Raw genomic sequence first — 27,338 nt, 5'->3', positions numbered from 1 at the left:
TTGCCTTTGTTTCCCTCAAGCATTTACACGTTAATTACAACTGAGTTTTCCTTGTAACAAAAGTCAAGTTTAATTTTCTTTTAACAGCCTCCGCCCCGCTGATCTTTTGTTATTAAACTGATAAAATGCAATGATGCAACATGTTGTCCTTTTCAAGTAGATAACAATATTTATCTTACTTATTAGCTAAACCAAAATATATTATAACAGAAACTCTAATACAATAATTATCATGCAATTTTATTGTTAAAATAGAAATTAAAAACATAATTTAGCAAGCAAGCAATTTCATGAAATGGCTGAAAGTAATTTTTCGTCTGATGCGTTCAAAGTTCATCAAAGAAAACATTGTAAATTATTTGGAACTTGGAACATCAACAACGATTAAATAGGTCAAGCAGATATCCGACTGATTACGATATGAAAATAAACAACAAAACGTATGAATACAGGGCGATTTACTTGAGTTTTCGCGTAAACCGCGCGCGGCAAAAGGTTCGCGCATCAGCGGAACAAGGCAAAATAGTCCTGTACCACGGAATCGCATTATAGGATGTCAGTGCGGTTTTAACGAAGGCAATTGGGGCTTTAAAATGGTTATAGTATGTGCATATGTGGTGGGCCACGGTGAATGATAAGCGGAGTGGCCCGGGCAGCGGCGCGCGTCAGTGCCGTGTCGAGCCGAGCCGCGGGCAGTCGCGTCGCCCGCCCCGCGCCCGCTCCGCTACCGCTTGTGAAAACGCGACTTTAAAAACTCACCCCGTACAGTGTGCTACCCTTTAAAGGTAAAAGAGTTACTTACCTACTGTGATTTTTACGTATTTGGTGACTAGTTTGTAATTGTTATCGACACACAGCTCAAATTATGTATTGGTTTCTGTTTAAAATGCGGTAATGATGTGATTATTATGTCGGTATTGTGCTCCTGAAAGTTACTAATGACGACCAGAAAATGCCGTTGATGGATGGCTCACCTTGGGCGGACATGTGCGATGAATGAGCTCCACATAGACGCGGCACTGATTCCTGTTTATTTTTTCGCTCATTTGCCTCCTATTCATCTAGGTGGATACGTTTTGGAATTGACGGCGGAGTAAATAAATTGCCGACGAAACGGCCGCACGGATTGGATACTTAAGTATTGAAGGAATATTAATTATTATGCAAATCTGAAAGACTTTGATCTGAGTGTGTGTACAACGTAGACTAGACAGCTTCAAGGTTTATCTACGGCCTCGGCTAAGGCTTAATCTTCGCACTAGGAGATCAGGTGATAACGCCATATTGAGATACTTTCAGACGGATATCTACAGGAATTGTGATGGAATGAATCACCTATTTGGTCCACTTATGCAGTGTTCACAGCTGGCGAGCCTCCATTTGTTTCTGAACAACTGAATCAACAAGCCTACAGTTAAACATAACATTCGGTTAACACTTTTGGGTGTGATACCTACGAATTAATCAAATATATTTTAAGAATGATGGTATATTTTATGTTTCCACGAAAAAAAATCGTTTTACAGTAATGTTACATTGAATGGAAATACAGTTTGCTCTACGAACAAAAATATTTTGATTCTTATAAATCTTACTTACAAAGAAGCATGCAATGTAACTTATGTCATTGACGTTGAAACTTAAACAATTGAATACGACCATGATATTTATCACAAATTGACATCAAATGCTTGGTTTTACTTGAGAAAGGAAAAACTACTGACGGTAATAATGACGCAAACATACCTATACATCTCGTATATATTTTCTAACTTGAAAATCCCCTTGTAATTTAGATATCCACCGTTTACCTATTTGTATTTTTATGTTGAGGATATTTACTTTGCATTTAATTCTTGTTCACGAAAAGTATGGCAAGCACCTAATATACTTAAGTACATAATGAATGGACCTTTCCGGTCCGGGAAGTATGCGGCGCGCAGGTCCCTAGGCACATGTCAGGGTACTTTACCTGATCCTCTGATTCAGGAGAATCATTCTAGTTTCAAGAAACTTCATTCTGTAGCGCTGTTGTGCTAAACATATCTATAGAATACAACAGAATACATTTATTTGACACCAAAAACAGTACACACAGCTATTTCGTTATAGGAAATGTAGCAATTACGAGTATATGACACTGACACGTCTTTGAAAGATTATAAGCAATTTTATTTTAGTTCCCTTGAAACGACGGCTAAGCTACGCTACCGGCGTCCAACCCAAGTGTTGAATTATATTATACGGTCTATTTATCACATGTTATGAAATATTTTAGTGCACCTAAACCTGCCTACCGCTTCGGAGATTTACAGGTAGAGTTTAAGATGCTGTGAGTTTCTCCCAATACCAAGTAAATTTTAAGAGTCTTTTAAATAAATTTTAGTTAATTTCGTCAACGATTGAAGTTATCTAGAAGATGCCGAGATAATTTCAATCTTATACGTAAAGAGTTCCGAGATGAGTAGAAGAGATATTGATTGGATTTGTGATTGCTTACGAAATTAAAAAGCTTCGGATTATTTTCGCCACGAGACTATAATTTTCAAAATATCTGTAGATAAAATATATAGTAACGAATTATTATAATTTTTATATCGCAAAAAATCTCAAACTAAAATATGAAGCTATTTCTGATAAACGAATATGATCAAATTAATTATGGAGTTTATTTTCGGCCTGACCTTTATATCAAAAAAGTTGATTGAGATTATCGCAGCAATTCATCTTAATTAAATTGACGTTCTTTCATGCTTTAACATGTTATTGAAAGCATAAAAAATAGGCAGGACAGGGTGAGTGGTCATCTAATGATCTTTTGACCGTGTGACCGTGGCGGTAACAATCATTAGCTGCCAGTTTCGATAACCCTTTCTATCAATAAAAAGGTAGTTTATTTTCATACGATATTGTTAATATTTTCGTAGGCAGGTAGTACATTTTATTAGATAAAATTGTAATGCACTGTCTGAATGAAGAATACATCTGATGTCGTGATTTGATTTACATAAATATTTACTTGTGCGTTAAAATATATTTTAATTAATTTTTAGTACCTAATTAGTCTTAACGATTATTTGACGATTTATACAATATGATATTAAATTTAAGCTTTTACTAACGTGTGGGAGACAGTTGTCTCTTTTTTTTGAAAGTGCTAAATACTCGGACAACCTAGTACTGAATGGTATCATACATTGTAAATTAGGGAATTTCTGAAGTATACTAAGATATTATTATTTAGAATTAAACAATAGACGCGATACTTCATGAACAAATACTCTAGAACGCACAATGGCATATATATTTTATTCATAAACTTTGGTTTGCCAATCTAGTTATATTTAACAATATATATGTCGGTACCTACGTCTACATACTATTGTTTTGTTGTGTTCAGAATAAAGTAAATAGCTCCGCACATTCCAGTGTAATCAAACAGAAAACCTGTCCATCTCAATACGCTATAATAAATAATATACTTACGAGACAAATATCAACCAATATCTTTTTCTGACCTACATTTATTTTTCTTGGAATCTCACTATCAGTCTATATCCATAGATTGAGTCGTCCACGTGACATAATCCGGCGGCTACTGTATCTAAAGATTATATTTACGATATCCATTAAGATAATTCTTGATCTGCTTGTCTTTGCACTGATATATTATATATTGATACAATATCTCAATGTAAGCGTACTCAAATATAATCTAGAGTTTTCACTCCGTTCGATTAGTGGCGAGTAAACGCGAATTTGTATGGCGCGGGAGAGTCGCCACATTTGACTCTATTTTCACTGCTGTATCGATCAAGAAATAATGCATAACATACATGGCCCTCTAATTCTGTAAGCCAGGCTCTAGCCATGATGTCAGATCTCTTGTGTTCATCATTACAATGTTTACGCCGTAAACGAAACAAAATATACCAGAAAACGATTTCATATTTTTTCTAGGCAAAGTTTACGAGCTACATCGGCTCTCTCGCGGTTATGGCGCTTTGCAGAAAAAGTGTATGAATTTGACGGCCGTCTCTGTCGACGACGACGTAGCCTTTGAAGGCTCAGAAATACGGAGCACTATAAGTCGGGTTTTTTAAGAAAATAAATGCTAAACTTTGTATTCGCTTTTATTTAATGTTTGCATTTGGTACTTTATGCCTATATTTTACTTTGTTACTTTTCTCTAAATTATTTATATTTTATTTATGGTTTTGTTACGATTCCATTCGACTTTCTTCATCTAGTCCATCATTTTCCTAAAGCATTTACAAGTACAATTTTTTTTAAATATTTAATATATCTAATGCGCCATTAGCTGATAATTACTTTTCAGTGAGATAATAGTACAAGATTATAAAAAGTTTTCTTCAATGAATAATTTATAAAAGGATTCACAATATTCTTTGCCGTCTAGAAGGTATCTTCCGAGTAAAAACTCGAGGTGAATTTTTAATTCTTGCCGCTAGGAGACTCGTTCGTTCTAATTTTAAACGCTACAAAATCTCTTTGATAATTATAACAAATCCTTATAATACTATCTTACATTCTAGTTTTACAAAAGTATCTTATGCATTTTAATTCTACCTCTTACCGACTACCACGAGAGCTAGACTAGGGTTTGACACCATAGTGAAAGGGTTAGCCCGTCAGATAAGCGTCAGTCGCTGACTTGCCATACAATTAAACGTGTTTCCTGATGCCACTGTGTACAATTTTAAAGCCTAGTATACATCATTATTCTATTACCCCCTCACCTTTGCTTGATAGACGTGAAGTGCTTAACAAGCCTATGGCGTGGAGCTGAACACGTCGAGTACACAAGTCAAGCTGTTGCGTGTGATGGCCGGACAGCTAAGCCAGCTTGCAAGCTCTCGTGTGTATAGCAAGATTTGGCATTATGTCTGTGTAGCACACTAGTAGTTTACCTATGTGATGCCGCACGAGTTGGCTGCTCCAGGGATTACCGAGTCCGGGTCACTGCCATGTCAAATAGGATGGAGTAAATCTCAATACCAACGATATTGCCAGAGTGAAGGTGTTTGAAGTATGGTGATTCCCATTAAATAATGGTGTTTTTGGACATTTTTTATAAAGCTGTCACGTGATAAATAAAGAGAAGTTTTTTTTTGCTTTTGGTTTTTTTTTTATTTCATGTATGTAAGTAAATAATATATTATTATGTATGTAATCTTATGTGGAAATATTTACTTTGGTACTTAAACAAATAATTGTTATACTTTGTCATCCGATATTATGTTTTCCGGGAAATTTCCTAAACTCAAATAAATTCACCGGTACAGTGGGCCAGGTTTAATTAGATACATTCCATTGGGAATAAGCGGTAAAAATAAAACATGAATAGGTACTTATGAACGGAACACATAATAAAACGTATATATTAGGTAAATTTCGGTAGATGAACGCTAAAGGGAAAGTACTAAATTAGCACTTTGTCCCAAAATCAAAGCGAGATGAAAAACGAATGATGTTCTTTCTTTGCCTTTGTAAATCCGCAGGATTTCTTTCATTGCTTATTCCGTTTTTATTCTTCTGACAAACCTTTTGTGTGTCACTGAAAATTTCATCAAGCTTCACCATAATAAAAACGTATGTAGATACTACATGTAATTAAAAAAACAATAGCCAGAGTTTTGACAAATAACAATAGTTATTTTCCGAAAGCAAACTCAATTACACATGTAAATAAACCTTCTAAATCATTTCAATCAATACAAAAACAACACAATCAAAATTAAAAACCTTTCTGGTTAATAGGAATTTAAACATTGTAGCGATCATTTCACTAAAAATGATATTATGATTCTCTTAAAGAAGAACTTAAAGACTTTGCTCCAATTTCACAATAGTCGGTTAAATCGTAACCAGGGAAAGGTTGATCAATTATACGTCATCTGCATATAAAATTCTTAACAGAGGTGTCAAAAGTAAACCGCTAATACGTGGTTACGCTCTAACCGACTAAGGAGAAATTGGCACTTAGGGCCTTACCACAAAAACTTAGGAAGTATTTAACAGATAACTTAATATAGAAGTATAACAGTCAAACACCTACAAAATCTGTAAAATTTCGATATAAACACCTGTTAGACAGTGTTTAAAGTTTTTTGTGGTAGTACCGAATAGGTCATATTGTTAACTTAAATATTGAAGCTGATCACCCTGGTCACAATAGTATAAACGAAAATACTGTTAGTAGGATCTTATCATAAGATCTAATCCAGCACTTCTTAATATTTAATTTCCTTATTTGCTAAAATGTTCGTCACGGCACGCGGCATCCCCTGAATTTTTAAGTTCATTTATCCTCATTGCTTGCTATTGTGATTGGATGCGGAAAGCTAAAGATCGCATCCAGTGGCGTGCTTTGGGAGAGGCCTACGTCCAGCAGTGGACTACTATAGGCTGATGATGATGATGATGTGTTTGAGCCCCCAATTCATTGCAACTGTTAGAAATAATACGATTGATCGAAGGAAAACTTCATAGATAGTGTTCTTAAACAAGTTTTATAATAAAATAGCTGTTCCCGCGAGCTTCGATCCGCCTTAAAAAGTTTTACCGTGGGAATTCCGGGAAAGTAACCTATGTCCTTTCTCAGGGTCTAGACCATATGTATACCAAATTTAATTCAAATCCGTTCAGTAGTTTTGGCGTTAAAGAGTAACAGATAGACAGACACAGTTACTTTCGCATTTATAATATTAGGATAGGATACTAGTTCAGAATTTGTTTTTCCTCCTGATCCTGATCCATCAGGCAACAATAGTCGGTACTGAGATAAACATATTTTAGGTAATAATGTACTATATCGATAGTTCAGAATTTCGTTATACGAGTAATATCAAAATAAAGTAACTTGGTAGGTACGGTAAAGGTTATGTTGGGACTTCACGGATCGAAATAATATTACCAATTCATCGTGTAAACTGGGATAGATCCCTTATAATTTCCTATTCAATCAAATTTATGAAAAGAAATATTGAAAAGCCTCCTTGAGATAGAAAGTAGCAGTATTAGTAAACGATTTCAGTTCAATTAAATATGGTTGCTGTTTTGATATTTAACTTGATGATCAAATTTAATAGCAGCTATTTTTAGTTTTAATTTCCATCTGATATTATAATTCACTCAGAAGTTAAATGCCTACTAATTGTTACAGTACTGAGTACTGGAATATGATATCTTTGTGAATAAAACATAAAGTCTTTATGTTATTACGCCAGTATTTTAAAGTAATTATAAAATATTTTGAATAACTAATAGATAATACAAATATATTTTAGAATAAAAAGCATAAACAGTGATACGATTGGGTCTTTGAAATCAGACACGTATTCGCTTCACGTCCAATGCAAAACTACTAAATAATGCGTATTGAATCTGGGACCTAATAGTGCGGAGGCCAGTAATCGGCCAATGCAGCAACTTATGAAGCAGTTTCAATTTTAGGTCTAGTTCGGTAAAAGGGGATAAAAGCAACCCTTTTAGCATCGAGACTATTCGAGTCTCCCCTCCCCCCCCCATTAGTCATAAATATGAATAATGTCAGAAAGCTGCAGCTCAATCTTGTGAAATGAAATAATATGCTAATTCCAGCGCTGGCTGTATAATCTTTGAGAGTTTTTCGATGTGGTTCACTTTATTGCTTCTTTTAATGGTTTCAGCGTTTCATAAATTCCAATCAATTTTTTTTTTCTGTTGACACATGTAAGAAACAAAGATTATAGACAGGTATATTTGATATTTATTCTAATGTAAAATTAAATCGCATAGGCGGTTCTCCCGTGACCCCCTTATGGGAGCTTCATTACAAATATCAGCATAATCAGAACATAAAAATAAGTATTAATAAAGCAACTTGTATCCGAATTTAGGCTGAAACTTTTCAAATTCATTACACTGACAACATTAAAGCGTACTCACGATGCAAACGAATCCTTTGAATGAAATTAAATTAAAAATACAATGACTTGATCAAAAGCTTCTCAGATTTACTGCTGACAGTTAACTGATGTTGACATTTGTGCGTGTTGATATTATCGCGACCCGCTCCCGGCGGGTTACTCTATACTGAAGAAAAACGTACGAACGAGAGCTGTCGAGCAATCGGCACGTTTAATACAACGAGATAGAGTCATATCTCGCGCGGCAGCGCTCCGAAACTTAGTTTTCGTCAGTATAGAGTAACCCCCGATCCATCGGTAGTCGGTTCCGATGCTTAGTATTAAAAACATTCCGAGACACATTCTTTGGCACACGGAGAGCTCAGTGTGCTTAGTGCGAGCTTTTGAGCAAGTTCCATCAGATTTGGTATCGAATTACCAGCGATCGACCGAACTTGCACTTGGCCTCCTGTTTGTAAAATATGTAACTGTTATTATATTGAATGCTAGAAAAGAGACTGCGTTATGCCTATTTTTATCATACATGTATCTGTAGTTTTCAGCTTACTTTGTAAGTAACTATACAGTTTTTTTTTTCATTCTGTTTAATGCTTCCAACAGTGGTCGATTACATCCTATAGATAACATAGATTGTGGAAAAAAAGTTATGTTTATTTGTTACAGTTCACATGCTCTGAAGTATTTTTTGTTTTATTTTGGTTCTACACACACAGAGTGTCCGTGAAAGTACCTATAGCTATACCTACTTACATGACAAAAATAGCAAATGCTTACAAACAAACAGTTTCACCGTAAGCAAAGGTTTAATGGAACGTTGGTTCTTATAAAAAACAGACCTATAGCTCTCCACAGCTTTTAAATACTCCATCTTTTAATTACCAGCGTTCACCGTAAACGTTAGGCGGTAAAAATTACATCGCGGTTTGCCTCAGGGATATTAACTAATGCGTTTTCCAGCATACCTTAATTTCATAAAACCGGAAAATGAAAAAAAGAGTAAGCACGCCTTTTTTAAAATATAATTATATCCCTACGTACCTACTCTACCGTTGGACTGATGATCTGCGGAAGGTAGCGGGAAGCCGCTGGATGCAGATGGCGGGTGACCGTTTGGGGTGGCGATCGTTAGGAGAGGCCTATGTCCAACAGTGGACTATAGAAGGCTGAGAGAGAGGGAGATAGAGGGAGAGAGAGAGAGAGAGTACCTACTCTTGGAAACGTAGATAGACTCGAGGCTTACTAGACTAGACTAGAGTTACTTTAGATGTACAAAAAACTAATGAAAAGTGGTGGCGTAACGGGTAAGGTGGGTTTGAAACCTGCCATTGTAGGTACCAAAGAATTCTATAGAACTAACGAATTTAAGTACAATTTATACCATCTGGATTTTATAGATGTTTACCCTACTCTACCTTAGTGCATTGTACTCATTCAAAAAACGGCGATACGGCTTGCGACCTATCCCGTGAGTGCAAATTTACAGTGAAAAGCGGGTGACTCGCATGTTTTTTTTCAGGGTCTAGACCATAATATGTATACCTACCAAATTTCATTCAAATCCGTTCAGTAGTTTTGCCGTGAAAGAGTAACAGTCAGACAGACACAGTTACTTTCGCATTTATAATATTAAATAATGTTAAATAATGTTACGTATTAGAGTCGTGGTTAGTGCAGCAGCGCTTCGAAACATAGTTTTTCGAAACTTAGGGCCACTTGCACCAACATATTAAATCTAGATTTAGTGTCAAATTTTATATGGACTGACGTTTCTTAAATCGACATTTGACACTAAATCTAGATTTAATATGTTGGTGCAAGGGGCCATTAGAGTGGTAGAAGTTTTAGCTTCCGAAAACATATTTTACCTCCTAACTATTTTCGTTTCGCTAAGTACTGATTGCAGAGCACTTTAGTAAGTGCCAACCTCCAGTCAATCTCACTAAAAGTGTCCACTGTCTATCAAAGGTTACCTGCATCCGTAACTATATAAAACTATCTAATTTCAAGTTAAAAAGATTCTTATATTAACTTAAATAATAATAAAATTATACTTGCCTCGTGTAAATAAATAAGATACTTTAATGTCAGTTTTCTTACAAATATTAAAATTATTATTATGATGGTTAAGAAGAAAAGGCGAAGGTTACAGTAAAATAATATTATGTTCATTTCAGTTGTTCCAAAGAAAAACATGAACATGTGAGGCGTACGTAGAACGTACATAGGTACATTGTACATAATGTATACAACTATACATTATACAATACCTGAACTAGGAGTGTTTACAAAATCTGTGCTTGTCTTATGTATTATATTAAATTGTTTATCTAGTTGGCCTGCATCGTGACCCATGTGTTTCTAAGTCATGTAAATACTGTCGTTTATAATATTACATTCATTTATAATATTACGGGCTTTTTCTACTAATTCTACTAAACGGTATTTGAAGTCCGGCTCTAAAGGTAAAAACAGGTCCCTTTGTTGTCCTTCCGACATATGCCCGCGTACACCCGAGTCCGCGTTGTTCTATGGTTGAAACCTTCGGAAACGAGATATGATACCGACTAGAAATCTTAACCATTTACATCTATTTAAGTTGTTTAAAAAATATTTATGTTAACGTAAAACAAGACACTTACTGCCTGAAATTTTTAACAAAACGGGCGGTTTCTTCAATCGGCAATTATGTCTGCTATATATTTTGTGCTATTTTGATGCATTAAAAAGTTACGGATAGTCAACAAACGACTTGTAGTCTTTGATTAAATGGTCGAAGCTTGTGGTAATAGGTACTTGATACGTTTCATCGGTTAGCATGCATGTTATTTTTGACATCCATCGCAAGGTCTCATAGAATCACAGCGGATAGTGGAAAAAAGTCTTCACAGTTCTTTTTGTTTTTCATAGAGTCGGTACCAGATCTGGCTCGTAAAATATGCATCGTATTTTTTATACTTTTTAAGCCTGGACGGAAGTTTGAATAAGGAGGGTTGCGGTAGCTTGACAAAACAACGACAGTCGTGAAATCGGTATATTTACATAGGTCTAGTAAATTGAGTTAAGAGTCCCGAACTTAGTTTTTTGTAAGGTAGAGCTTGATAGGGACAAAGTTAGCTATAACATTTATGCAGAGGATCCTTTTGCGTGTGTGTATTATGGTTACGTTTTTCGTTACGCTTTTTCAAGATATCTTTTTTTTGAATAGCCTGATCTGTGTCCTACTTCAAGATATTTTGATAACACTAGATAACACTATGATAGATAACATATAACAAAATCAACATTAAATAAAAAAATATATACATAGAAATCCACTGGTAAAACTTATTTGACCACTTTTTCTTCTTATTACAGCAGTACGCTTTCCGTTCATACTTAGTCAAGCGCCGTGTTGACTTTGCTTTCATAAGATAGCCCTTTCAGGAATGAGATCTACCTGCATTTTTCATAATTTACATAATTCTATTCTTTTCATATTAAAGAAATAGATGAATTAGTCATTACATATTTGATCAGGGGTGAATCTGACTAATCTCCTAACTCAGCCGTCAACTCATCACGTTACGTTCTTAAATCTCTAGCGAAGTAAATAATGAAATATGCAGTTAAAACAAGAATACAAAGTAAATAGCAAACCAGAAAACTACGCGTATAAAATCACTGGCTGAACTTCTTAATACAATTACTGATACTGACCCCGCTTACCGTTTCATCTGTTCACTTAATCCAAGTTTTAATCGAATTGCTAACTGCTGCGGTCGGTTCACCCACTATCATTTATAATTTCTTTTGTAAACTTTTCCTCACTGTTTGAGGATTCTGTGAGTGTGTATATTATGTCAGTTTGTAAAGTGCAACTTTGTAAAGTTAAAGTAGGTACTGGGAGTTTACTGTTAATAAGAGAAACGGCATTTTGCTTTTGAGTTTATATCTATTTGAGATGGGTGAACCACGTCTTGTCACATACTGGCCAGTACTCAAACAGATAAAATAACATAGAACTAAAAGTACAATACAATAATACAATTTCACTTACACGTATAGGGACCAAATAAGTTACACTTTTGAGTGTCTTAAAACATACTTTTTTGAAGAATCAAAAGATATGAGCGACGCTCTTTTGCACATAAAGGGATGAGTTCACTGAAAGAGTCTATTGTATGCGTTAGGTGTCGTCGCTCTCGGCACTCGGTATTAGAATGCTTATTCCCTACCCCGTAAGGGTTAGATTAGTCACAAACAAGACACTTTCGCACCATAGTATCATGCGAAAGGGTAGGTTAAGGTTAGCTTACGTGTTCGGCGCGCGAATAAACTGACCTTTTGTGTTTTTGGGATATCAATTTTGTGATTTCTAAGTGCTTGCAAAAAGGTGGTTTATTCTAGACCGTTTTACTCGACTGTAGCTGAACCAACAAGATTCATAGTTCAAATAACAAATAAGTCATCATTTCCATACAGGTCTACTGAGTTCTACGTACAGACTTAACTAAGCATCGGGTACAAGACTGTTACGACACAATATCACATATTTTCGTCTTGCCCTGTGCTACACTGTTCTATCACTACTCCCACTATGAGAATTAAAGTCTTGTCTTGTCATCTCTATTTGTATGTAGGTATGATCATACATGTTCAGTGTTCACCCACAGGCCTGCTATCCTTTCTATGAAAGGCTTAAAGTGTCCCCTTTTGTGACTTCCATTCAGCCCTCCATATCCTCTAATGAAAAGCAAAGGTTACCGTCCAGAACAGGGCCACTTTGAAAATGTTCTCTGCGACTCTATGGGAGCCTGGTAGCATCTGCCTATAGATATTTACTATGTTGGGAATGACTAAACTAAATAATAGCAAATTTTGGAAAAAGTTCAGCTAAAACTAAAGGTTATCAGGAATTAAGTACCTATGATTTCATGTTCCCTAAAGAAACCTATTATACTGAAATCACAAACGATACTTTTTCAAATATACACGCTGAATTTTCAGTGGTCCTGTCATTTCCCGTTAATTAATAGTCAGCCATCTGTCCGCTTTTAACATTTCTATTGAACTGGCAATTTTCATATTTCAATTCCGCTCCGATTTCGAATTTTCCTCGACTGCAGTAATTACGTAACCTCCATTATATAATATTGGTGAGATTTTAGAAATTAATTATTTAGGTTCTACCTAAATAGACAGAGATTTATCATATCACCGAGTGCCAGATATATGATATAGTTCCGAATTGTCCACAAAATACGACACTCAGGCGTAACAGCAAGTATGTTACTAATTAAATTAATTGCAAATCTTTCCTCTTTATACCTTATATTAATTTGGTGGAATGTATCTAGGATACCTATTATATAAAAAAGCCAGAAAAAATCATACAAATAATTGTCTGGACTGCGGATTAAACTATAATGGCTACAGTTTTGGAGCTTATATGACTAACAGACTTTTTAACTTTACAACATTATGATCGTCAAAAAGCAATCCAAATTTAATGAATAGAATTAACTCGTTCAGGGTCCAATATTAGTCGGATATGGATGCAGCGCAGTTGCAGACATTAATCGAATGAGTGGCATTAATCTTTGCTACAGGCTTAATCATAGATGTGTAGGCCGATAGATAGTACTTTATTGGATCACTTTGATATACCGGACGTTGTTAATGTCCAGTTACTTAGATGATGTAGTGGTAGCTTCAGTGGTCTATCGTGTCTACTGTCTACGTTGAAAGGTTGTTTGAAGAAGAAAATACATAAGTTGTTATAAGCGCACCGATTTTAACATCAGCTTCTTTATTAATATAATGTATTTTTAAATCCACATTACAGTTTTTTCCATAAAAATAAATATTTCCAAAGGTAGCAGCAGTTTTGGTGAAATATGTTTAAATCAAATCTCAATTTCACTTCGCAATAAAAAACAAAAGGCATTCAAAACATTGAGCAGAATTTTCAAACAATAAACTTTATAGCACTTAACGCATAATCCCCACTTTGTTTTGTGTATAACATAAAATTTGTTTAAACAACTGAGTATTTTATCGGACAATAAAATTAGGTCTGCAAGCAACTGATAACCAAGGGTCCGAACACCTAGGGTGGTTTTTAAATCAACGTATCGTATATTATCTTTAGATCACTAATTAAACACGTGGCACGATAGTTTTGAAACCGACAAACGGGGTGGTTTCTATAACCATAATACGGTCAGTTAATGATCGTACCTTACCTAGTATCTTTTTAGGTACAGATAGGTTTCAGGTACATTAAAAAAAAGTACAAAAGAAAGATGTATTTTACCTAAATCTCTTTCTTTTTCAAGTGCTTAAGTTAAAAAGACCACACGGCATTAAATCCTTTGAGCAAAGCAAATGCATCCAATACAACGTGAATGCAATTATTCAAGGCATAAGCGCACAAAAATGAAACAAATGGAATGGTATTGATCGCGTCCCTATGAAAGACACCACTGAAATACTGAAAGCGCTGAACGGAAGGCGATTAACAGATGACGCTAAATAACAAGGCTTGAGCGGCATACCAATTCTATGCACTGGAATTTAAGCCTGAGAATAGCCTTTTTAATAGTGGCTAGGATAATCTGAAATACGTAATTGTACCATACAAAGCTGACTTGCAGGCCTCAAGTATTATGTATAATATTTTATGAACAAAGAGCTAAAAAGTTACGTTTAATGAATCTTTTATTAAATCATACCCATGTAAATATTTAATTTATGAAAGCTCGTTGCAAGGTGATTTTTAAATGCTGATTGACCCAGATTCTTTAAGCCGAAATACTTTACCAAGCGTGACCAAAGGCTTTATTTGAGCCTCCATACATACATGACATGTTTACACCATTTAACAACTCGGAACAGTTGTTTTCGAATAAAAAATATATATTTATACGTTGTTATATAATTATTATAGCCTTTTCTACCTTGATAAAACGCCTTATTATTTTCAAGAAAGCGATTCTTTTCGAAAGATTTTCTTATTTTTGTAGTTTGTACAAGTAGAATCAGTTGACAATCGTGAATCGTGATAGAGTGGTTTCATATAGAATCTGTATAGAATAGAATAGGCTGTGGCAGGCACATCAATCAAGACCGACTAATGTGTGTCACGCTATTCTACTTGACTCCAATGATTTACAAATGACCGACAGTTGATGGCGGAATTGTGTTGTATCCTTGGGTTTCTCATTTGAGAATAACAAGTTGAGCAGTACTTGGTATGTAAACATAGAATGCAAATTGAAAAATATAGCAATTGCATGTGGGCCTATATTTTGTATACTAAACATTGTTATTTCACTTGCCAACAAAAAAACATAAAACTCCTTGTATGCGTCAAGCGCCAAAGAGACCCCGACTCAGCATGTGCTTATGACAAGGAAGGCTTACCTGTCTAATTGAGACAAGGTAGGCACGGATCAGCAAGTAGGTGAAGGTCATAGCTGCCCCAGGCGCAGGCAGACAGGGGTTGCATGCGGTAAGTAGGTTAACTGCAGTAACGATCATATCGTACCTACTCATTTAACGAAACCGAGTTTTTATCGCACAATCCAATACTCGGAATACGATTAAGGCAGATTAACGCCCTTTGAATGAATATTGAGTGATTGTGAATTGTTAAAAATCAGGGTGGAAAAGTGATTCCGATGGATACTGCGTTTGAAAAAACCTGAGTAATTAAGTTTATGGGATGGGGATGGGCAATGGGCATGCCAAAGAAGGTTATATCCTAGTGTTTCTTTCAAAATTGTTACAGACGTTTTTCTGTATGTTTTCACACAAAATTATAAATAGATCAAGTTATTATAGATTTTAAGCATATCTATACTACTTACACTTGTATTTTACACAAATAAGCTTCCCGGAAAATAGGTCAAAATCTGTATTGATTTCATTTTATTTTGCGCTTCCTAAAGTAAACAAAAAACTTATATTTAACTGGGCCTTGGGCAAAGGCAAAACAGACAATAGGCCGATGACATATTGACGGAATGACAGCAGCGATCCATTCAGGGAGCCACGGCCGCCCCGAAACGTGATGCAATGAAGGGTATTGTTGGGAATCCGATCTGCGATACTGGCTCTTGAATTGCGGCAAATTGTTCTCAAATTACAATGGTGCAGAAATTTATTCAGCGCTGCCAATCGTTACTTTTAGGCTGTTTCCCAGGCTTCGGCCTATGGAAAGTGTGGAACACCTTGCCTGTGAACGTGTGAATATCACCATTTCTTGGAACCAGTTTGTCTACAGGCCAGCAAAACCTAGTCTAGCTCTAGTGTTGATCACTGACTTGCCAAGAAGAATCTACTTATAAGTAAATATACAAGTAAAGAAATAACTTATAGAAAATCGAGTTAGGTCCTAAGGTGCTCTATTTGGCAAGACATCCCTTCAATCTGTAAGCCTTTTCGGTGAAAAATCTAACTTATCACCGCAAGCACCGTTGTCAAAACAGTTTTTCGATTCACTGCGTAAGGTCCAAGGTCCAAGGTCCAAAAATATCGTGCAAGCAATGTTTTCTCGGCCTATCGATTTTGTAGATTGGCGTCCTCATGTGTTACCACAAAGTTTGGTTGACAGTGAAGGTCGAACGAAACTGCTTTATCGCTTGTAATCGTCTCGGAGCTGAAATCACCAGTATGCGTGCTGTAAGGTCGTCCTGCTGCCTAATTCCCCAATATTACTGTTCCACCACCCCCATCGATGCTAATTCCACAACCTCGACCTTTAACTGAAACTTCGTCAATAGCGACCTTTATTTTACGCTTTTTCCAACAACAAAGCGACGGAATACTCTATATTTGATAGATGTTAATTGAAGCTGAAGTGTGCCGCGATTTGCATCCGATTCGTGAAAGCGTTTTTACATGAACTTTGTCTTTTTCAAAGTTTGTTAAATGTAAATGGACTGCCGTGGAAGTAGCAGGAAGGTTATTCTATACTGACGAAAAACGAATGAAGTGCAATCGGCACGTTTAATATGTGTGAATGTACCTGATACACTATCTGTGAATAAACCTTAATAAATAAATAAATAAATAAATAAATACAACGAGATAGAGTAGTGGTTCGGATAGTAGCACTCTGAAACTTTGTTTTTCGTAGTATAGAGTGACCCTCCTGTAGCTGGTTGAGATAAGGCGGTCGTCACGCACACGCTGAAAGTTTCGGTAGATAGTGGGAGCATCGTAAATTCACTAGCTAAAGGATTGCATTGACTTGATAGTGGGCTGTTCTAGTCATGGTAGTAAGGTAATAGCTGTGAAAACATATTCTGGCTGTAAACTGTAGAAGTAATTGCAGATTTAGTTAAGCATTACAATCCTACTAACAGTTTACCGAAAACCTATTTAATATCTAATACCTTATTTTCGTAAGCCCACTTCAAGCGTATCCATAATATCGAAGTACCTAAGTTATTTATTGACTTCTATTACTTCTTCCGACTGTATACACAAACAATACATAACATATCGAGTCTATCTGTTTATTTAGTATTTCAAAATACACTTTACGATGCGGTGTCAGGTACCTACCTTGATCTATAATCATGCTCTAATATGTGTAGGTATTAGAGCATGATTCTCACCCGACTACGGCGAAGCAAAATTTATTGGTTAGAGTGGTATGTCGTCGTAACTTTAAGTTTCCACAAATATTGGTTTTGCAGGAGTTTTATTCATAATTTGATTTGGACCAACTGCGTATACTATGCTATCTGCAGCCAATAGACTCTAAAACGTTATTTTTAAAGTGAGCATGCCACTTTAAAGAATTTGTATGGAACGGGCTACAGGGTAGGCGCCTAAAGATGGCCTGTGGGGCGGCAGATAAGGCGACGGAAGCGCTCGCGTGCCTAGCTCGGCGCCCAATGCCGCCCCGATAATGTTCCCCTCTACCTCTACTGCTATAGCCTTAAAGGTCACAGGTTACATAAATCTGCTACAAGCCGTAACTGTCACGGCGGAGTTTAGGGAATATAGTGTTAATCGAAACGGTATTTTAGCCGCTCCGCTGCCGCCGCAATACTAATGGGAGATTTTCTTTTGACGTTTAAAAGTTCCAAAATCGACTAATAGAAGGCATCTGGCCTGTCGTATTTAATGAGCTACATTCTTCTTAGGGGACGGAAGATGTCATAAATGGTACAAAACTGTCTTAAACTAGTTAACACTTAATATTATTCATAATACATATAATAACAGCTAGTTATTGCATATGGTTGAATTCACATAAATTGGGTTTTTGTATTGGCTGAGAAGACTGGAATCCATGCTGGCTAAAAAAAATCCAGTGCTATTGAGTATGAAGTTTTACTAGCGCCATCTAAAATCGGTTTTTGTCTATGGATGTTGTCTATGGCTGAAAATCTCCCATTGCAACTTGTGTTTGTGGCTCAGAGGGTATTCAATTATATTCGCTATGCAGGATTGTAAATCAACTTGGTCTCTAACCAGCTGACTTCAGCTGTGCAATATATGAATAGAATGTGTAGTAAACAGTACGTCGCAATTGCAGCTATGAATATTTGGCTGTATTTAAATTACTGCATCAAAATCTTCGGACTTAGGAGTTCATAGTTGTTGTATAAGGTAAGATCCTGAGTAGGATATTTAAAGCTTAGGATATTGAGTATCAAAACAGTCGCTGATAGTTTAGTGAGTTACAAGATAGTTATTCCGTGTATTTATCTCTAAATGATTTATTAAGCGGTACTACCTTTTATACAGTCATGTTTTACAAATACGGTGCAGTGCAACAAATAAAAGGCGCTTATTTATAATTTCAGTAACATTACATATGGAAATGCTCACTAACCGGGAACTAAGTTTTAGGCTAGCAATCATGAATCGAGTAGGTACATCGTCGGTATAGGGAATTCCGAAGCAGGAGGGTTACTCTATACTGACGAAAAACGAACGGACGAGAGCTGTCGTGCAATCGGCACGTTTAATACAACGAGATAGAGTCGTGGCTCACGCAGCAGCGTTCTGAAACAAAATTTTTCGTCTTATAGAGTGGCCCCCAGAATGGGCTTTGAGTCTCGCATTTTCATTGTAAATATTCCACTGCCGTCGGTAAATAGAGACCATTATATTCAGATTAGTGAAGGAAATAGACGAGGGATCCTTTATAATAGCGGCCATAATATCTATTTTGATTACAATTGAGTTTTACTAATTAGTAAGCTTTTGTTAAAATAATAAATTTATATATACGTATAATACTAACAAGAAATGTTCAATTACACATAGCAAATTATTGTTAGTTTATTCGCGTAAAGTTCCGACATATTGAATGGCTGGGATTATTAACGGCTAAGAATATTTTATTTCTAAGCATCACTGAATAAAGAAAAAACCCGCAAACCTTCCATATAGCCTTAGGTAAACAAAAGCTGTGTAGATTCTTACACACAAATAGATATTTAATCAAATACTTACACAGTACGTTCTCTATATTTTCTTTTATTAATTGGTAATGAAATTAGTATATACAGGGTGTTGGAAAAAGGGTATACTAAGCCGAAACCAGCATGTGCAGCTGATTTCAGTTTCGGCCTTATAGTCGTTTGCAATAGAATCCAACAATCATGTAAACAAACCAAATTGTCACGATTACTCCGTAATCACATACATTTGACGATCAATTATGAACATAGTCTGATTTCAACGAACGCACCATTGTTTTCACATTATATTCAACACGATTTAACTTGTATTTATAAGTTAAATTTGTTAAAACATTTGCAACGTAAAAATTTCGAAGTATTTGACAAGCTGTCATCTTAGTTTTTTACTCATCGAACTCTATAAGTCATTAAAAAGTTAGTGTTGTTCGTAATCTGAAGTTATCTTTTAATTTTAATTTAATAAATTATTTTAATTTAATATTATTTGAATACAATAAAAAATAATTTTCAAGAGCTTAATATAATTAACCAAAACGAAAAAAGGAAGAGGAAGAAATGAAAAAGCTCGACGGCATTTTAGACACGGCAAGCGATGACACAGTGGTTCTATTTATAATTACGGTCACCGGCGACACTTCTGATAGTGATGATGAAGAAGACGAAGATTTAAATTTGTTTTAATAAACACTTTTTTATATATAATCAGTTTTATTTTATAGTCTATGGCTTATATATTTAATCTAATTAGAACACTATGACATCACTATGGGCATAAACAATACGCTGTCAATGTCAGTCCGCCATATTTGTTTACATGATTGTTGGATTCTATTGCAAACGACTATAGATATAATATGCTGCACATGCTGGTTTCGGCTTAGTTTACCCTTTTTGCAACACCCTGTATATATTTATCACATTTTTCCGATCACGATCGTAATGAAGAGTGTCACTTTAATTAAATTTCCAAACGCGGCCCTGTTAATAAATCAACTCTCAGTAATTAACTCATTTTAAAATGGATTTCAGACCGTGGCCGCAGCTTTTCGTTTTGAATATGAGTTTTTTAGTTTAATTTAATACTTCAGAGTTTATTTCGTGTTTTAACTGTGACATACATAATATTTACATAAAACATATAAGTATACTACACTCCCGGGCAATGAAAAACACCGACTCACAAAATACCGACACCGAACAAACTCAATTTTTTCAAACATTTCATTTAAAATTTGAACAAAATATCACCGTTTTTATGCTCATTGGTGCATAAGTTTAGTAGAAATCAGATGTCTAGTTTCTCAATTGAATAAATCCACCGAGACATACACTTAAGCCCTACCCTACTCAACGACAATTTAGCCTATCACTGCTGCAATCCATACTCAAGTTCTGCTCAGTACGTCAGTTCAACTTGACGTCCAGGTATAAAACTGACAGAAAGGTCCTTTAAGTTACAAGTTGAGATTGTTTATAGCTTCATTTCACTAACACATACAGGGTGTTGCAAATTCGCGAAAAAAAATTTTGTTCTTCATTGTAAAAAGTCACGTAATTTTTTTTTCGTTAATTTCCAAAACCCTTAGAACAAAAGTTGTTCAGAATGCCCCCCTGAGTTACCCCCTTGCGGCTTAGTATATCCTTCTTGCAACACCCTGTTTAGTGACAAATATATTTCTTTCCGTTTAACATTAAGTTTCCAGTGTCGGGGGGACGTGAGTCTATTATATTTTATTTACCACAAGAGGATAAACTCTTCAGACGGTACTTGAATGTCTACCTTATGCATTTTACATGAGAGCACGTATTTCAATGACACACACCTGTGTACCTTGGTGTACCAGTGTGAATATCGTTTATTACCACAATGTAGGTATTTTTATCTGTAGGTATATTATAGTCAAGAAATTTATTTGCTTTAGTCGTATTAAAAAAATAGGTTTATTTAAATAGACTTACCATACATTTTCACAAGTTATTGTCACTAAAATAAAAAAATAAAAAAAAATCCCGACAAAACACTGACTGGTATCAACTATTTTTAATCTTAAAGAGCACTGCTCTATGTCAAAGTACTAGAATACATTGGTATTAATGTGTTGTTCTAAATAAAACTCTAAGAAATATAGGTTCACCTGTCCATCCCATTGTGTGAGTTGGCACCGAGCGACATATTGTCCAAAAATAGCTTTGTAAAATGATAACGTACTGAGTGAGTTCAAAATACAGAGAACTGTGCTCTCTAATTAACTCGGCAGGTAATGAGGAGTAGTTGTAACTGCTTGCCAATAGATGGCGCCTTGTTACTACAGTACAGCACACAAGGATAGTTTACATCTTTTAGGGCCTGTTTCACAATGTCTGGATAATGCTAGCTGTAGTCTGTTAATATTAAAAAGTCTTCTATACAAATTTTCCGTTAAAGACACACAACGTAAAAAACGTTAGTATAGTTTTACTGACAACTTGTTAATTATTTATTTTTTTACGGTTGAATTTTTATTTTTCTCGTAACAAGTGTTAAGGTTCTCGTTCCGTTGCATGTAGATATAAAAATATTCTAAGAATAGGTTTATTTCCAATAAAACGATCCCGTAATAAATACGCTATAACGCAGTGTTTTTTTTTTTTCTCTGTGATATACATACCTACGCAAACAACTAATCTACAGAAACAATCATTGATGACTAGACAAAGTTCCTATGATTCAGCACTAGAGGACGCTGTGCCAACATTATTCATCAAGACTCGATCTGTTTATTGCCCCCGCCATACCTCTCAGACTCATCATTCCATGGCTTTCCTTATTTCTGACGCATCCAACTATTTTTGGACCGAATTTGGCACGAGAGAGCTCTTATTGGCATATTTATTGTCGTGAAATACTTACCCTTAAATTCTGTTGAAGCTTTGACTGCATGTTTTTAAAACTCGTGCTCAAATATTTGCGTTTATTTCCTGGTATTTTCATTAAAATAAAACCAAGCTAATATCGATTTATGTAAAGGGTGATTTAGTTTAAAATGCATTAATGCACTTGCACAACGCATTTGGACTGAAACTGCGGATCTGTAATAATTAAGCATCAATTAACTAAAATATATGGTTAATTGCCATCATAAATCTATTTGCTCTCAGTTGTAATTAATAAGTGGTTGGAAATGAATGGCTGAAGCAGTTGTCCTGTATGAGGACTGATATTTTGGCTCAGGACTGAAGTTTGCATGGCAAAGTATGGGAGGTCTCTCTAGCTTACGGCAAACAATGTTTCGGAGCACTACTACGCTAGCCACGACTCTATCGCGTTGTATTAAACGTACCGATTGCGAGCTCTCGTGAGTTCGTGTTTTGTGAAAGTAGAGTAACCTTCGTGCGCCCACGCAAAGCTTTGATCCACGCTGCGCAGGCGCCGGTAAGCTTCAGTCTTCCGGCGATCCTGAACAAGTGCACACATACCATTAAATTTTTAACTTTTTTTTGTTTTTTTACAAAATAAGTGTTTACACCGTCGCGGTTTGAAGAGAATCGGTTTAATTTCTAACGAGCTTTCCAAGGTATTTATTTATGTCGTGTTTATTGTGTAATGGAAATGAAATTTGCTTTCTTTGTCAGTGAAATTGATGGGATTTTCTCGATGTAATTTATTTGTTTTATTTGGGTAAAATTTTCCCAATGCATATTCAAAGTAAATATTTAGCTGCGGATATGTTTATATGATTTGATTGTTGATCAATCCAAACATAATAAATATCAATATAAATACCACTTATTGCAAAAGTTGTGAAATCTCACAAAGGAATGCTGTCATAAAACTCACTGAGGCTGAAACTAAATTTAATTTCATACTTCATAAACAGGCCACCCAAGACAATAATAGTTCATCTAGGAAAGAAAGTCGGTCAGGACAGGTACTCAGGAATTTATTTTTAATAGACACAAATTCCTCGGCCGTCCCCAAGGTGGCATTGTTAGCGCATTCCACAATCCACAATGTAGACTTCGAGAAACGTTCAGAAAATTCAGAAACAGCATGAATTTAAATGTGGTCGGAGCATTTCGCTGGCGCACCGCCAACTATATCAATTTCTATTGAAATGGGATTTCTAGTCACCCCGTGTGATGAGATGACCCACGCCTCGCTCACTCGTTTATATGACTCATTGTTTGCACGTTTCATTGTTTTATTTTCGTCCACTGTAAATGTTTTCAGTTTAAATATCACGCTGATTCCACCTACCTTTCTTTAAAAGGCCTTTCGGATGCAAGATTTATGACGAACATGCGATGACAAGCATTTATTTATCCAGCCCACTTTGCCGGCGTTTACAAATGACCTACACTCCCAGGCTATTTACATTCTCGTGCCATAAATCACGGCATGAAAGCGTTTTTTATTTGTTTAAGTATAATCTTTTAGTAACGTTACTTATCCACCTTTGTAGAATCACACTCAGCCATGTCTGAAAGCAAGAAGCTGGAGGCAGGTCAGTCGCTGATCAAGCAGAACATGGATCAGATCATTCAGCAGAAGCAGACCAACTCGATCTCCATCCAAGCGAGACAGGAGTTCAGCGAGTCTTACTCAGAGAGTTACGAAGAAGCTTTCGAGGAAGAGACGTTCATAGACGAGTTCGGGAATGAGACGACAAAGAGAGTGGAGTCGAGCAGCGAGAGCAAGGAGCACAGCAAGAGTGCGGACGTGCAGGTGAAGGCGAAGGGACTCAACGCGGAACAAGTGAAGGCGCTCACAGACTGCGCCAACCAGGCCGGACAACTCGCCCTCGAGGACTCCAAGTCCTAAGTGACTAGATTATTGATATAGGTACAGACATTGAGTGGTTGATATTTAAAGCCGTAACGCAAATAACAAACGCTTTGATATCAAATATTCGATTAAATGAGCTTCGCATTACCATTACGTACTCGGCTTACACGCGCCGCCACAACTAAACATCATTTTCAGTTAACCGAATCGTTTCAGAAACCAATATGTAGTTGAGCTGTGTGTTTATCCTTTGGGCGGAATCTTTGTACAGACGTAGATTTGATGAAATAACTTTGTAGAGAGCGATGTAACCGCATGTCAATTCCGAACCTTTCAGAGGAAACACATTACTGACTCGTCGCACTCGTAAATCCTAAATATCGATTTCCGCTCGACGCGACGTCTGCAGGCTGATATAATTTACTACCAATAACGTAACGTGTTACTCAAAGCACATTTTGTTGCAGGTGCTCCGTAAAGTAAGAAGTGACCTGCGTGTGGTTGGTGGTCCCAAAGTGATAAAGACTGTCCCGTGTTCCTTAAGTGTGTTATGTTTAAAATATATTGTTATTGAAAGGTTGTAAGGCAATAAATAAATTGAGTATATAAATAAAAATGGTGTATTAAATTGTGTGTATCGGTCGTAGTGTCGGAAAGATTAGGCAAGATGGAGGAGGAAGATGACGAGAGCCGCAGCCGGCGCATGAAGCTGGCGGCCTTCAGCTCGCTGAACGCGCGCGTGGTGACGGCGGAGAGCGCGAGCACGAGCACGAGCGTGCGCGCGCAGACCAGCGCCGAGTCCACCGAGACCACCACGCTGTCCAGCATCAGCACGGCGCAGTACAGCGACCGCAGCTTCGTGTCCAAGAGCACGTTCAGCCGCAGCGGCACGTCCAGCTCGAGCCAGGAGGAGGAGGCGGCGGTGCAGGCCACGCTGACCAGCGGGCAGTACCTGGCGGCGGCGCGCGTGGAGTCGGCGCGCTCCATGGAGTCGCTGCGGCCCGGCAAGGAGACGTCGCCCGCGCGGCCGGCCAGCTCGTGCGCGCGCCACACGCGCTCCTTCCTCACGGCGAGCGAGCGCGACGTGCGGGAGGCGCGCGGGCTGCCGGCGCGCCGCGCGCTGTCGGGCGAGGACATGGGCTGCTCGGCGGAGCGCCGGCGCGGGCTGTTCGCGGGCTCGGAGCGCCGCGTGCTGCAGCAGCTGTCGCTGCCGCCGCCGGAGCGCCGCCTCACCATCCTGTCCCCGCACAGCCCGCAGGCCGGCGGCGAGCTGGCCTGGCCCGCGCCCGGCATCCGCGGCCGCCGCAAGAAGGGCATGGTGCTGCCCAAGCTCATCCTCCCGCGCGCCGACTCCGACGGCTCGGACGTATTCTTCGAAAGGTGCATTTTCTATTTATATCCGTAGTATTCGTACCTACTTTCTTGTTTGCCTATTTGTCGGCTGGATAGACAAACTGACAGGTTTCGGTGGGGGCGAGCGTCGATCCTGACGTTCGAGGTAAATCATTTATTTCCATTTGTGCTCGCTGCTGTGTGAGCGCTCGCAGGTTTGTGGGATTCGCTCAAATAAATCCAAGCATATCGAACTTCACGTTCTGAAAAATATTTTTTTATACGGAGCTCTAAACAAAATGCTAAAATATCAGTCAGTGTCAGTTTATTTTAATGTTCATCATCTATGTTTAGGTATTATGGTGGAGAAAGATTACAGTGTTTTTTTTCGTAACACAAGAATTAGGCAATACTCAAATATGTCCTAAGTACCTACTACATTACTTATGTACCTACAGGTTCGTAAACTTATACTTATCAAACATATTCGTAGTCATGTACATTTCAACTTACGCCAGAAAATGTTACTTCCTTTTAAACATAATATTCTGCTCTACATTTTGCTCACATTCTAGCCGTTATGATATCGGAGGAAATTTTCACTTCAAAGACTTTGACTAGTGTTATTAACTAACCGCTACATTGTGTAAAAATCTTCTGTAAGAATATGCCAGCAATATTGCTTCAAAAAGATATAGCAGCGTTATTAGGAAAGCGTGGAAACAACTGCTTTTTTTGATGTTACTTTTTACAGTTCATTTACACAAATAAATGCAAACAATCAGATATATATTAAAAAACAAAAGTTGTAATTTTTTAGACCATACTGTTGAGTAAATCGGCTACATTTACCACTCTTCGGCTCAAGTACTGATAGAATTTCAGCCTATAGCACTTTAGAGGTTCTGAGAGGTGGTTGCTCTATTGTTTTCGTTTTCAGCCTTGGCCAAGTCTCGGGGGTGAATACTGAAATTAATTTAGGAGCCAGAACAATGAGGCGGGTTTAATGTCAAGTGACGCATCCGGGGCGTATTTTGCTTCAATTTATGGCCGTCAATATCTATCCTGTAGGCCATAGAGTCTTGCAACGCTTACTTCGCAACGGGTGAAATATGGGAGATTATTTTTAACCGACTTCAAAAAAAGGAGGAGGTTCTCAATTCGTCGGGATAGAAGAAATTAAGAAGTATAATTTGTTGAACCTTTACATTATTTTAGTGCATTTGTCTATTGCAAAGTTACTTTGCATTGTCTCGTCTCTGATCTGGGGGCACGGCAGCAATTCAGGCCATTTTCGACCCCCTGTAACTTCGTTGTGGATAAATTAGAAGACTGAATTTTCACTAAACATGCAGGCATTGTAAAGACACGGTATATTTCAAATTTCATTAAATTTGAACCAGTAGTTTAAGAATTATAACGGGTCAAAGTTTCTTAATTTTGTCACTCACTCACTCACCGATCATAAAAATTCTAAGGCACTTCTAGCAGACCTAGAAGCTTCAAATTTGGAATATAAGTAGTGTATGAATCAAAGAAAAACTAAAATATTTGGGGGCACGGTAGTACCCCCCCACCACCTCGAGTAAAATTTTTCAATTTTGGTCCAGTTTTCTAGATAGGTACATAACTGCTTAAATAATTTCATAGTCACATATCTGGGGGCATGGCAGTGCCAAGCACTAAATAATTTAATCAACACGTGTTTCCATGCGATGGCCGAGTCAATATATTTATATAAAACATTAAATATTTTTAAGATTGAGATGCGTGCGTTGATAAGACTTGGTATTACATGGATCTCACAACTTTTTACCGTAGAACAACTGAGTTACGAGACTTGGTTTTTTTGACAAGTATTGTTTTTGATGGGATATTAAT

The 27,338-nt window shown here is 36.9% G+C and overlaps 1 protein-coding gene across 3 annotated transcripts in view; it reads left to right on the top strand.

Moving 5' to 3' along the window:
• Positions 1-380: 380 nt before the first annotated feature.
• LOC105382098 (cAMP-specific 3',5'-cyclic phosphodiesterase, isoforms N/G) overlaps positions 381-27,338 on the top strand; it is a 162,734-nt gene continuing 135,776 nt past the window's right edge. The window contains exons 1-2 of one of the 3 annotated variants that reach the window (XM_048629253.1): positions 381-785; positions 24,593-25,505. In XM_048629253.1, the coding sequence (XP_048485210.1) occupies positions 24,793-25,505 (713 nt within the window). In that variant the 5' untranslated portion in view covers positions 381-785; positions 24,593-24,792. The remainder of the gene's footprint in view (positions 786-24,592; positions 25,506-27,338) is intronic. The other 2 variants (XM_048629255.1, XM_048629254.1) reach the window with 2 other exon arrangements.

This window comes from Plutella xylostella, chromosome 22 (genome assembly GCF_932276165.1).
Source record: "Plutella xylostella chromosome 22, ilPluXylo3.1, whole genome shotgun sequence".
Taxonomy (NCBI): domain Eukaryota; kingdom Metazoa; phylum Arthropoda; class Insecta; order Lepidoptera; family Plutellidae; genus Plutella; species Plutella xylostella.
The sequence above is the reverse complement of the archived record's forward strand: the minus strand, read 5'-3'. Positions and strand labels throughout refer to the sequence as shown.